Raw genomic sequence first — 13,111 nt, 5'->3', positions numbered from 1 at the left:
AGCAGCACCACCTTATCAAAAAGAAACTACTCGAGCACGTAAGGGTTTCAAAAAGAAAGAAACACAACAATACTACAAAGGTTCCCGGAGCAAATCTCGCGGCGCAGGTGCTGTACTGTCCGCATTTCAAGCTTATGTGACAACAGACCCCAATGCTATAGCATTGGAGCTGTCATGACGGCATGACAACACTTTCTTGTATTTGCTTACTGTATCTGACAGAGCGGATGGCACTCTGGAAGGAGCGATCACTTAGCCCACTTTAAGTGAGATGCTTGCAACATCACTACCGCCATCGCAGGCTAAGCAAACGAAAAATGGGAGCTCGCCACCGATTGCGAGAGATGCTTGGAAAACCACTACCAACATTAGATATTAACCATACAAAAGGATGGGAGCTAACATTGAGAGTTGAATTTGAGTGTGTCTAGCCATCGGGTTCACTTCCTATTTTTCATCGCACTACTCAAGTCACCGACGCCCACACAACTATCCAAGACCAAACATGCGTTTCACCCACTTCCTGCTCTTCGCTACGACAACTCTTCTCTATAGCTCTAATGCTAGTGAGACCGTCTCAGGCGAAAGCCAGGCCAAGTTGACTACAGTGACTTCGACTGACGCTGCGGCTCCAGCCCGCGCTGTCGATGGTAGGAACGCCAAGAGGTTGTTGCGAGTCGACCGCGAGGACGATGAAAACGAAGAAGATAAAGAAGAGAGAGTAAACCCGGCGCTGTTGGACGAGCAGGCGCTTGCCAGGTGGACTGCCAAGTGGGCTGCGAGGGCGGACGATTGGTTCGATCAAGGATACACTCCGGGTCAGATCAAGGAGAAATTGACTGGTCTGCGCGATGAAATGAGCCGGAAGAACGGGAGGAAGTACTACTTGTTTTTGAAAAAGTGGAATTCGGAGCATCCTCGCGGACGTGACTAGCGTACACAGCTTCACTGGCGATTAAGACCTGTGAAATAAAACCACAGCTTCTTCCCTTTCGCACTAATCAATTATACTTGTTAACCACAACGATCTGTTTTACACATTTTCTCTCATGTATAACACTGCGTGAAATGGATAGCTTGAGAGCCATTATATTATTATTTTACAGAGGGAACACACCGCCAACACCATTGTGACCACCACGATGAACGCTGCCCGCACCAAGAGCAAAGCAAATAGGGACGGCAAGCGACGGAAACTGCTGTCCTCAACAGGGATTATCTTTAATGGAGTCGGCGAGAGGTCTGGAACTGGTAGTTGCGTGCGTGGCGATGGTGTGGGCGAGATCGTGATGCTGTGTCCCAAATACACAAGTAAGAAGCAATGAACAGTTTTAATGTCTATCGCCTTAAATTTGAACAGTGGTACTGATGTTGGAAGTGAGGGAAGAGTCTGTACTTAGGATAGTTTTAGAGCTTGTATATAGTTCTACAGATTAACATTCCTCACCTAGTACAGCCCGTTGAACAACTTGTGATCAGGTTGACTTTGTTAAGGCGGTTGATGTGATTTACATTCATGAAATTTAGTGGAAGTCAAACGAAATACTTTGAATCTGGAAATGTATGGAAACATTTGACAGTACACCAGACTTTCGAAAAGTCTCGATTGCGACTATTTCAAAAAGATAGGAACTTGGGGGAGGGCGCGCCAAAGTAAAAGTGTCGCCCCCGCAGTTCGGACAGATGGAAGCTTCTAGAAGCTTCCACAAGCCGCCCTACATCTGCTAGTTTATTAATTACTATACTATACATTCCATAGTACTACTAACATTGCAATAAGTTAGTAATACCAACCAATCAGATACAGCGACCCTTTAAGAAGCTGTTTTGCGATGAAACTGGTTTTGGAATGATCGGTCACGTGATTCCACACCGTTAGGTACCACTCATTTCTATTACTTTGATTTTGACCTCACTTGAACGTTTCTTGTCTATCATTTCATTGTGGAAAGTTTCAAGTTATACAGTATTCTCAAGGGAGAACAACTCTACCAGTTCGGCGGAATAAAATTCTATCAAATATGGCAGAATATTATCAATATACGAGCTCATCTTAGACAGGTTCATGTGTAGAAAGTAGTGATGGGGATGTTACCTAACATTAACTTCCCGTAGAGAAAAAAGGGAGCATCATTTAAACGTAAGTTAACGTTAATTAACGTAAACTAATTTGTATGTACAGTAGTGATCTCAACCAATCATAACGGTTTGTAAAGGTGAGGCTCCAAAGTCATTATCCATTATTGTTCATATGTTTAGCTTCACTTTGCCGATAGGGTTTGCCCTTCACACACATTTTTAGCGGTAGAGTGACTCTCAGAAGAACATCAGCCAACTCTGGCGATTGCGTTGTGCGCATTGCGAGCTTTGCGAGGATAACATAGGGGTTGGAGTGTATTTAGCAGTTGGTTAGACCTAAAGAAATTGTTTATGTGGCTAGTTCTTTCTTGGTGGCTTTCGTGTGGATCCAATTGGGGTAGTCCGCGCTGTGGATACTGCCACTGAGACGACTACATTTCAGATGTGTCAAGAAGACCAGAGCGGAATACTTTACTGCTCCTCTTATCCGTAATCAATCAACTTGCTCTTCTTCGCCACTATAATAACGATTTCCACTAACCTTGGGGTCAAACAAACAATTTCATTAATGAGAGCTTATGCAGTGACCATCAGCTCGATCCGCAAAGGGACGAGGAGAGGCGGGTAATTCTTGAGCTGCTTGTTCTTCTGGTTGCGAAGTGAGAGGGTACGACACGTGTGGTCCGCAGCAAGCCAGCGAAGCCGGAAGACCAGTTTCCACTAGTATACCGGTATCTATCTTGTGTGGAAAACATAACTCCCTTGTTTCACTCTGATCCACTATGGAATACACCTTTCCATTAACCTCGGGGTCAAACAAACAATTTCATTAATGAGAGCTTATACACTACCATCAGCTCGATCCGCAAAGGGACGAGGAGAGCGCTGCCCCCAATAGATGATCATGCAATAAGCCTCATCAATGTAACGTTGAATCACCCTTGGTCCCTGTAACCGTGGACGCAGACAGCGTTGCCACCAATTCCTTGCAGAGTCTTGTGTACGTCTTGTACGCATCGGACACCCACCGCCCGTGGAACTGAATCGTCAGGGCATCTGTACCTGTGCGATACATGTGCGTCGCACCACCGGAGCGCAAGGAGTGCGAGCTGAAGCGACGCGGGTCTTTGCCTATGCGGCTAGCAGCTGCCTTGATAATATTGGAGACGTCCTCAGTCGAGATGGCCATTGGTTTACCACGGCGTGACATGAAGACCGCGGCGGGAATGTCGGCGGGGAGGTCCTTTCTCGCTTGAAGTAGGATGAGAGCTCCGAACACGGGGCACAGGAACGGATGCCCAGATCGAGAGAGCATTCTCGTAATTGGGGCTCCGCCTTGGTTTGTCTTCGATCCCACCAAGCGAATCCACACTGAATGAGCCTCCGACGGAAAAGGGGTCTCAATGCCGTTGGCATCTACCCTCACGATGTCCGGAGCCCGTAGGGCAAACCACTTGAAAGATCCTCCGCTGATTACCACAATCTCGGAGCGCCTCAGCAAGAAGAAAAACGCTAAGCACAGGACCCCCCAAAGAGCTTGCTCAAAGGGATCAGCATGGTCATGCCCCGAAAGCAGCCCTCTAGGAGGTCGAGAGAGACTGGTGCCTTCTGGAGACGCGGACGGTCGAGGCGCCCGATGCCTTTGAGCAGCATACGGATGTGCGGGTGTGAGATCGGAAACTCGTAGCCCATCGCCGCGAAGAAATGCCGAACGCCTTGAAGAACCGTCATGATAGAATCACTGCGAATGGGACCACCGGAGCCAAAACCGAACTGAAAACCGTGCAACACAAAGTCCGAGATGTACTGCACTTAGTCGCCGTGGGCCGTACCACTCAGCCAAGGAAAAACACCTCGCCGCGAAGTCCAGGTTTGCCACTTGGTTAGTGCACGCCAGTATTGATCGAAGATGGAGTCGGCAACGGAGTGTGCTCGGAGATACGCTGCCAAATATTGGTTAGGCGTGGACGTCCACCTGCGGAGATACCTGTAACCAGCCAGCGGTTAGAGACGTGAACAGCGCTGCAAACGATGGGTCTGCGGGGGAGCGGGAGCCAGCGTCAGCGCGAACATTGTCGATACCAGCGATGTGTGACGCGGAAAAACGGAGTCCGAACGATGTCTCCCACCAACTTAGAAGACGGATAATAACCTGGGCTCGGGGGTTCCGCGATGCCAGCTTGTTCTGCCATGCCACCGCAGAAGCGTTATCGATGCGGAAGTGCTCATGAAGAAGCCTGGAGTGGCTCAGGGATTGTTGGGACCATCGGGTTCCGCAAATGCGCACGAAAGGAGCTCGCGGTAGTTGATATCGAAGCCGTTGCGCACACCTCGATTGAACTCCAAGATCAATTGGCGTTCTGGTACAGTAAACGCGTGCGTGAGTGCTTCTTTGGCGGCAGGGTCAAGAGCGCAGAGACCATAATCTGAGGCATCCATTTCAATCACTATGTCGGCGGGTGGCAGCGTGTTGAAAAATTCCAGAGGTACACCATTCAACTGGGGAGCGTGTAATATCAGCCACCACCACAGTAGATCGGCTTTCCTATCGTCGGAAACCGGGACGTGCTGAAACTGATGCAGGTGGCTTTCTCGCTCGCGAAGGCGTTGCAGAAATGGCCTACCAGCGCGGACCCAGGTTGCCATATGGCGCAGGCTACCCAGCAGAGATCGATACTCCTTGCGAGAAAGCGATTTGGCATTGTAGGCGCACCCGACGATCCGGCGAGCTTTTTTTAATCTTTGGCTCCGGTAACGCGACCTGCCCGGCTTCGGAATCGAACTCGAGACCAAGGACACGCTGGCGCGTGCTCCAATTGGTAAATTTCTCGGTGTTGATGGCGTCAGCACCGAGGACGGACACCATGGCGTACCTGAGCGAACGGTCCATCTCGCTGCATGAGGGTCCAACGTCCGGTGGCACGTTAATGTGATCATCGACCCAGTGGTAGGCAAAGAAACCTTTTGGGGAGAACGCGTTCGTGTGGGAGCCGTGAACGTGGGTGATTGCCCCGCCAAAAATCTCGTAAAAACCCGGCGACCCCGTCCAGCCGAAAGGAGCGGAAAGTTCGATAACTATCGCGCCCTCTTCCTCAATCCTACCGGCGAACAAGTAGACACTGTTGCTGTGAATGCTGATATTTCGGAAAGCCGTCGCGACGTCACCGGCCATCACAGCTATTTTTGCGCTTGGAAATTGCTGTTTGGCCCTCAGAATCTTGCGAGACACTGCATCGCAGTGGGTGTAGTCGGGCTTGTTGATGCTGTCCTGGTCTGAGAAGTCATTGGTGGACGCGCCTTCCGGACAAGACAGGTCATGGATTGTTCGACCACACACCTTAGAGTCTTCACCGCCTTTGTCGACGACACCGAAGGGGCTGATGATGATTTCCGGCCACTGCTCCAAAAGATCTGCGTCCAAGACCAGGCATCTCCAAGCTTCTTGCTCCTTTCGGATGTTCTTGCGCAAGATGTTGAGCCGATCACGTGTAGATCCATGATTTGGGGGACGAACAGACTGACGAGGCGGAGACATTTTCAGCTTAACTTCGACACCTTACTGAACAATTCTCTGGAGCAGATCCAAATGGCTGTAGCCCTTGCACACATTTTCCAAGACAGTCGGCACCATGTTCTTGTTTGGCCGGTAATCACTCATAGTTTGCCCTCGAACCAGCTCCACAAATTCGGACGGCGATAAGGCCGACCGACGTGCGAGATCTGACAACGCTTGCTGGAGGAGCTTGTTAAGTAAGAACTCCGTGCCAGTCGCTCCTTCCTGTGACGTGGGGCAATTACTTGCAGGCGGTGTGACGTCAAACCTCGAGAAAACCTCAGCCATTGTTGCTGTTTGTAGTTCTCGGAGAAGATCACGGCGCTGGCTCGCATTATCGTGTGCTCTGGCCGCGACCTCGCTTGATACAGCCGGTCGTACGAGCTTAAGGGCCATCAACGTGCTGTCTTTGGTAGCGGAAAGCGACGTCTCGGTGGAGAGTTTCTGTATTGGGAACTCAGACTGTATAGTCAAAGGTTGCTGTATAGCATTGGGTGACTGTATGGTCGACCCGGACTGTGTAATCAAAGGTGGCTGTACATCCGTAGCGCAGATGGGAGGCACGTTGGCACCAGAGGTGTGCTGTTCGGAACCTTCACATGTCACCAAATTGACACGTTGCGGTAGGTTTTCCTTGACAAAATGACGGTCCGTACAGCTTTTCACTCGCTCGCGCGACGAGTTGGTCGAGCCATCCTCCAAGCACGACATTTCGCTCGCCTCCTTGAAGTGCATGACGGTAAGACCTCTTGAGCCCAGGCGCCCACTGAAGACGGCCATCAGAACCGCCGGAGATGTCTTGAACTTCACGCACTCTAGCTCCCGCAGCATCTGCACAAACGACATAGGAGACTTCATCTTACCTGGTTCCAGGCCCAATCCGCGGAACATGCGACTTGCTACCAGAAGGTGGGCTTGCGGCGGATTATACTCGCCCTTGGACTTCTTCGAACTTTCCGGGAAACTTCTACACGTCAGGTATCGAACCTCCGGAGGAGGAAGCTCTCTTTTGCATTTGGGGCAGTACCGGCACTAGTGGGAACTTCCAACAAAGGAGCCGATGCGGCAGGCCCCCACCGAGGCTCACCTTGACTTTGAAGCATTCGCAGGCAGTGCAACCTCCTCCCGCAGCGCTCGGAGCTCGGCCATGACCGGCTCGACGTCGGTCTCAGTAACCTCGGCTGGCGAGTCATGTCGAAACGAAGCTTGGGCCGGCGTCGTTGTAGGCAGGGCAGCGGCTTCTCTTCGTTCTAACACAGCTCGGTTGGGCTCAAACGAAGCCATGAACTCGTTCAGGTTGAACTCACCCCGATCGTTACCCGACGTCTCCGCGGTCTTGGCTGGCGCGGGCGTTCGTGCCGTGGGTGATGGAACAGGAGCAGGGGACTTCTTTGCCCGTTTGGCTCTTGGAAGCGCAGCCTTCTCTTCCGCGTCGGGGTCCGTTTCGACGCCCGCATCCTCGGCTCTCTTCTTAGGTCCTGTACTCCCGTAGTCCTCAGAGCCCTTCTTGCTGCTTGAGCTGACCGAAGCTGCCGTCGACGCACGTCCTGACGCCTTCTTCTTGCCCTTACGGGCCTCGACCGACACCGTACTCGTAGCCGTCCTTGCAGCAGCGCGCTTGCTCGCTCGTAGCGGGGGGGGGGGGGGGGGGGGGGTCGGACGTGCTGCGGGCAGCGCTGGCGGTCCACGGTTCCTCACCGCCGGTGATGTCGACGACATCAGCGCTTCTTCCAGGCGTCTCGCTGTCCGACGGGGCGGCGTCAGCCTTGGGCGAAGGCGAGGGAGGCGTGGATGCTGGCGTAGTCGTGTCGCGGGTGGCCATGGTTATTACCGAAAAGAGTCCCCCTTTAATTCTTGAGCTGCTTGCTGCTTGTTCTTCTGGTTGCGAAGTGAGAGGGTACGACATGTGTGGTCCGGAGCAAGCCAGCGAAGCCGGAAGACCAATTTCCACTGGTATACCGGTATCTATCTTGTGTGGAAAACATAATTCCCTTGTTCCACTCTGCTCCACTATGGAATATACCCACGCCAGATCGTTGATGTGATCTGATGCCGCTCCGGGATCCTCATCAATGCCACCTTAGAGTTGTGACTGATCTACCGAGTGCCCCGACGGAATTCGCGAAGACGGTAATGCAAAGTGAGATCCCACAACATAAAAGTTAGATCTGAGGCGTGAAATCCCAGATCAAGTGGACCTAGGTACAAGAATATATGAATTACGGTATGAGAGACTACCTAACCTTGTAAATTATTGATCAGTTTGCGTTTTGCTTCCTGGAAAGTAGCCTGGGTACCAAGAAGATCCGAGACACCGATTAAAGTTAACGTTGTCATCGTCGACATGCTCAACAAGAACGTAGAGGCTCCTATAGTCCCAGGATTGATAACCGAGATGCTGTAACCGCTGAAACATCCAACTGGTGATAAGCGAGAAACGTCAACGACGAAGGCTGTAGCATCTGTGCGTCAAAATGGACGTCGGTACCATTGGGCGTGGCTGTTCACGGTGCCCAAAACAATTCTATCTACAAAAACTAAAGTGAATACAAATTTGCGCCATGATATACCTCCTCAAAACGCCACTTTGATCTTGGTATCAGCGGATTCATCTGCATGAACGCCCGTCGGTCTACATTCATGTGCTGTAGTGATAGAAATGTGATTTCGGCTTCGTTTATAGATTGAGATGGGCCAAGCTTTCCCAACAACGAGTTCTTGAACCTAGTTTAACATTCGTTCAATACACAATTTCATATCAGATAGATTTGTATGTGAGTTAATACGTTTAAGAGCCGTACCGCTCTGTTCGCTTCACAGTTACACTTGCTGCGGATAGGTTTTCTTCGGCCACTGGTAGTATCATTGTGTTATCACTATTGAAGAATATTCGAATTCGTGTTGTAGACCTACCGATGCAGTAGTTATCAAGGAGAAGCAATTGCTCTTTTGCCTTCACGACAGCATCGATAGGAAGTGGTCGTAACATCGCAAAGAAAACAATAATTAAATGGGTTGATGTTAATAATAATAATATATAAAAATTCAAACCTTCTGCATAATGCCGATGATGTTCAGGTGTGAGATTGGTAGTGTCGTAAAAGAGTAGCCGTGGCAAAACGGAATTCAGCACCGTAATTGTAGGAGCTTTTTTGGACCAAATCGCTGTACATATCCTGTACCCGATCGCTCCACGGAGATTCCTCCACAGTCTACAAGGGTCCAATCATCGAAATGCATTCTGTAGGTGCCGTCCGTAGATACCACCAAGCTGTCGCCTTGGTCATGTACTGCACGCTCTACATTGCAAAATAAAGCTCTAGATGCCACCACTACACCAAGTGAGGCTACGGACATACAGTGACTAAATGCTCGAACCCGTCTAAGACGATAAGCTCGTTCAAGTATGCCCCATTCGTTTCATCGACTCGATAAAATTCAACTCGACTTTGACATAACTTTCCCGCTGTCCAGTTTGTTAATGCCACGATTTTAGTGATCTCCCATCCATCCCCCGACAGTCGCTTCAAATAGGCTTTCCTGTTTTCCATTTTCTTCGTTTCTGGCACCCGTGCGAGCATGGCAGGATATCTCAGATACTTATAAAGCAGCATGTTCCTCACCCGACCTGCGGTCATACCGAGCTTGAGCAGTGCATCCACTTCCGGTTTTAAAATCCGTGAAATGCCCTCAATTGCGAGATTAACTACAGTTCCAGCATGTTCTCCTTTCTGTAGAACCTGGTATTTTCCCCCGGCTTCACTAGCTGGAAGGGTGATTAGCTTGACTCGATGATGATAACCTTTGTGCGCGCGGCACTCAAACGCTTTTCCAACGCGAAACATTGACGCGTATCGCGTCTTATAGCTGTAATCGAAATGATTCAGCTGATCTAAGCTCCGCTCTGCCATCTCCTCTGCATCGTAGTGACCGACACTGATATATTGGACTTTATTCTGAATAGCAATAGTGGATGTGCTAAACGGACCAGTTCCATCAGCTGCATTTTCATACTCCAAAGATGAATCAGAATCTTGACCATCGTCTACCGCGGCAATCACTCCAGAACTACCACTATTCGAATACAACGCAAAACATGCAGTACCATTGTTTGTAGTAGAAGTGTTCTCGTCGGCGGAAGGTGCGACATCCGTGTCTTCGCCCGAACCGGTGACAGCGACGTTCATGTCTTCTACTGAGTCTGTTGTGTAGTCATCGCTTGGGGAGAACGCCAGCAGCTCCATGGGATCAGCTTCCCACTGCACGGCCTGCTTCTTATGCCCGGTGGAAGTGCGAGCTGTTTGAAACTTCTTCTTTGAACTCTAGTAGTATGTAAATAGTAGCAGGTATTTGAAGGGTAAAAATATAACAATACTTCAGTATTGAATTGCTGTTTACCGACATCCATCATCCGCAAGTTTGGATTTCTTACTTATGTACACATCCCTGTATCTTTGGTCAAGCAGAAGCAAGATGCTAACACATACGTGTCGTTCGTGGTCGGCTATGCTGAGATACGGTGGGATGCCAAGTTTTCATCCGAACAGTGAAATTCGTTGCGGAAGTTCGTGTACAAGAAGAGTTTACCTATCGAGATCGCCACAATGTGCATCCTGCAGACTCAATGTAAATGAATAGCTCCATTTTGATGCCTGCAAAGATGAAAATCGCAGAGAATACCATTTATATAACATATTCTGTAGACGACAGCAAAGTTGGCGACTTCAACTACTCCATGGATGGTGATTCTCAATATGTCTGCAGCGATATAAAACATTGGTCTCGTACGTGGCGATCGCGTTCAAATCGACGCCGCCGTCGATTCGTCACGAGAGAGGATAGCGCAGAAGATGAACCCGACATTGATGCAGTTATTGGGTCACTAAGAAGGAAACTTGACACGACAAACAAGGAGCCGATCGTTAATGTCATTGTTTCTGCATTGGCGAGCAGCACGACAAGCAGAGAGCGACGCCAGATGAAAACGAAGCTGAATTTTCTCACGAAGATACAATTGACAACATATCAATTGGATACGCTTCGGAACTGGAATTGGGTCCATTACAGATGAAAGTGCAGAATCAGTCGTGCACAACGATGATACTGAGTCTCTAGTAGTTGTGGATGACCAGAGCAAAAAAAATGTCAACTTAACGGACATATCAAAGCGTTCGAGTCACAAGCAACGCGAAATAGTTGGCATTCCACCAGGTCTGCGTAAGCGCGTAGAACATGATAAAACACCATCGGAATTGGAGAAAATCAACTTAGAGAACCACCTAGGCGCAACGAATAGGCCTGCATGAGCCACCAAGCGGCGTTCAAAATCTCGCTACAAGGACTACGTTTGCATCTCAAATTTTGCAATTCGAGTCCTTGAGAAGGATGGAAAGACCATCCACTCGGATCAGGTTAAAGCGCCATAGAATCGGAGGGAGGCGCTGCGCTCCAAGCAAGCAAATATGTGGTCGATAGCTGAACTAGAAGAAATGGCTGCTCTAAAGTCAAAAGGTGTTCTGAAGTAAATCGATTAGGGTGAGATGTTAGTAGACGCGCTAGCAGTTAAGACAATATGGGTGTACGCCTACAAGACTGATCACCGTGGATACACATACGAATGAAAGCCAGGCTTGTTGTTCTTGGAACCTGGCAGCGTCCTGGTATTGACTTTGTGGCGACTTTCGCTCCAGCTGCTAAAATGTCTTCATTTAGGCTGATAATTGCACTCGCAGCTGAATTAAATCTACAAGTGTACGGAGGTGACATCAGTACGGCCTATTTGAACGTGTCGCTAGAGATACCTCAGTTTGTCAAGTCAATTGAGGGAGTTCTGAGCACAGCTGATGGTAGCATGTACGTGGTTGGCAAGGCGTGGTATGTCTCCGACAGAAAGGGCGGGAATGGAGCAGCGAGCTGAATACTTGTTTGAGAGCACGTGGGATTCAGCGGCGTGCCACTGAACCATGCTCATACTTCAAGTATGATGGAGAAAATATCGCTCTAGTACTCGTGTACATCCGATGTTCTTTGTGCGACAAACATCCCCGACTTTTAAGTCCGGTCCGCTATTTGATGATTTGAACTTTGCTAGTGGATTGAAGGACCAACGCGAGCTCACAGAATACCTCGGTGTGTAGGTGCAGGAAAATGGCGACGAGATCTGCACAACTCGGCGAAAGTATGTGAATGAAATACTCACTAAGAACAGGTACAGACGATCCCCTCGGTAGTAATCCCTAGAAACCCCTCAACAGCAATAAATTTGCGGTTCTTGTTGACCAGTCACATACAAACCCAAGATATTATTCCCTCTCACCCCTCAATCGTAAAATGGAATACATTTGAAGTCAAATATTCCTTTTCTGGGGCTCTTACTATGGAAAAGTCATAACTGCACAAGAGCATTATTGCTGCCAAGTCCGATCCGAGTGTTGAACCGATGAATATTATTCTTTTGACTACTTTGGACGTGATTCGAGCTTTAGTATCACGGAGAAGTGCTCAACCTTCACTCTAATTGCACACCTGTGACAACAACACCCTCTTCACTCCACGAAACTCGACTGGCAAGTACCTGGTCGGGTGTAGACTGACGCACGCCTCGTGCCGCGATTTGGTGGCCAACTGCGAGACCGGCAGTGAGTCCAGTGCTGTTCAGCGTATCAATAGCTTCCAAGACCATAGATTCTGTGAGCCCATGAATTTAACTCTGGGACAAACTAGGTATTTGAACGTGGAGCTAACATATTTGTACAGCAGTCGTTGCGTGTTGGTGAGAGTGAGGTAGACTGGTTGGAGGGTATCTTTGTGTGGTGAGGCAAAAACTGGCAATAGGAGAGCAACACAGGGTGAATCACCAGTAATGAGATACATCAGTCGTATTCATTAGTATATTTTGTGCACTGTTCCAAACTAAAGGTACTCGGATCCATTTTCATTTTACATTCGTGGATAGGAATACTCTTAAACAGAAATATATTGGCGACTCCCAACGTATGCATATTACTTATACTAATGCATCCGTTCCGCTCGCCGCGGACTCGCTGCACCATTTGCATGGCTGGTTGGTAATTTGACCTGAGGCGGGCCGGGAGGTTCCGCAAGGTTGCCAGAGGTGTCGTTTTCGCTTCGCTTGGCAGCAAATATCAAATTTTAGCCAATGGGGACCGCCTTCGCTTCGCTCGGCATCCAGTAGAATGTCCGGATTTGCGTTTTCCGTTACTAACCCTAGCCGCGGACGGAATGAGGACACCCATGCTTCTGTCGAACGCTCCGAAATTTATCTAAATTTAAAATCTTTGGTTTTCGACTGCACAGGCGTTCTCCTGGTTAACATGACTTCTTTCTTACGGTCAGGCAAAGAATCGACACTTTTTGGAAGTCAACCAAGATTAGCAACTATTACTTTAAAGTGGTTGGGCAGCGCTAATTATGTATTCTTCTACTTTCAACTAACTTTGTCTCACTATTCTGTCAGAT

The 13,111-nt window shown here is 49.1% G+C and overlaps 5 protein-coding genes across 5 annotated transcripts; 2 read left to right on the top strand and 3 right to left on the bottom strand.

Annotated features, from left to right (window-relative positions):
* Positions 1–455: 455 nt before the first annotated feature.
* On the top strand, positions 456–1,022 carry PPTG_12833 (hypothetical protein). The gene has a single exon (XM_008909534.1). The coding sequence runs from the start codon at positions 506–508 to the stop codon at positions 932–934; it is 429 nt and encodes a 142-aa protein (XP_008907782.1). The 5' UTR covers positions 456–505; the 3' UTR covers positions 935–1,022.
* Positions 1,023–1,142: 120 nt separating this feature from the next.
* PPTG_23275 (hypothetical protein) lies at positions 1,143–1,325 on the top strand (the record flags this gene model as incomplete). Its single annotated transcript, XM_008909533.1, has 1 exon — positions 1,143–1,325. One exon carries the CDS (start codon positions 1,143–1,145, stop codon positions 1,323–1,325), a length of 183 nt encoding a protein of 60 aa, XP_008907781.1.
* Positions 1,326–5,635: 4,310 nt separating this feature from the next.
* Positions 5,636–6,490, bottom strand: PPTG_12832 (hypothetical protein; the record flags this gene model as incomplete). Its single annotated transcript, XM_008909532.1, has 1 exon — positions 5,636–6,490. One exon carries the CDS (start codon positions 6,488–6,490, stop codon positions 5,636–5,638), a length of 855 nt encoding a protein of 284 aa, XP_008907780.1.
* A 225-nt stretch (positions 6,491–6,715) lies between these two features.
* On the bottom strand, positions 6,716–7,351 carry PPTG_12831 (hypothetical protein; the record flags this gene model as incomplete). Its single annotated transcript, XM_008909531.1, has 1 exon — positions 6,716–7,351. One exon carries the CDS (start codon positions 7,349–7,351, stop codon positions 6,716–6,718), a length of 636 nt encoding a protein of 211 aa, XP_008907779.1.
* A 1,493-nt stretch (positions 7,352–8,844) lies between these two features.
* On the bottom strand, positions 8,845–9,876 carry PPTG_12830 (hypothetical protein; the record flags this gene model as incomplete). The annotated part of the gene is made up of 2 exons (XM_008909530.1): positions 8,845–8,931; positions 8,992–9,876. 2 exons carry the CDS (start codon positions 9,874–9,876, stop codon positions 8,845–8,847), a joined length of 972 nt encoding a protein of 323 aa, XP_008907778.1.
* Between the last annotated feature and the right edge of the window lie 3,235 nt (positions 9,877–13,111).

This window comes from Phytophthora parasitica, assembly GCF_000247585.1.
Source record: "Phytophthora parasitica INRA-310 unplaced genomic scaffold supercont2.34, whole genome shotgun sequence".
NCBI lineage: Eukaryota > Oomycota > Peronosporomycetes > Peronosporales > Peronosporaceae > Phytophthora > Phytophthora nicotianae.
The sequence above is the reverse complement of the archived record's forward strand: the minus strand, read 5'-3'. Positions and strand labels throughout refer to the sequence as shown.

What these genes read in the sequence shown, in the direction of transcription:
- PPTG_12833 (XM_008909534.1), top strand. Translation starts at nt 506, where the DNA reads ATGCGTTTCACCCACTTCCTGCTCTTCGCTACGACAACTCTTCTCTAT.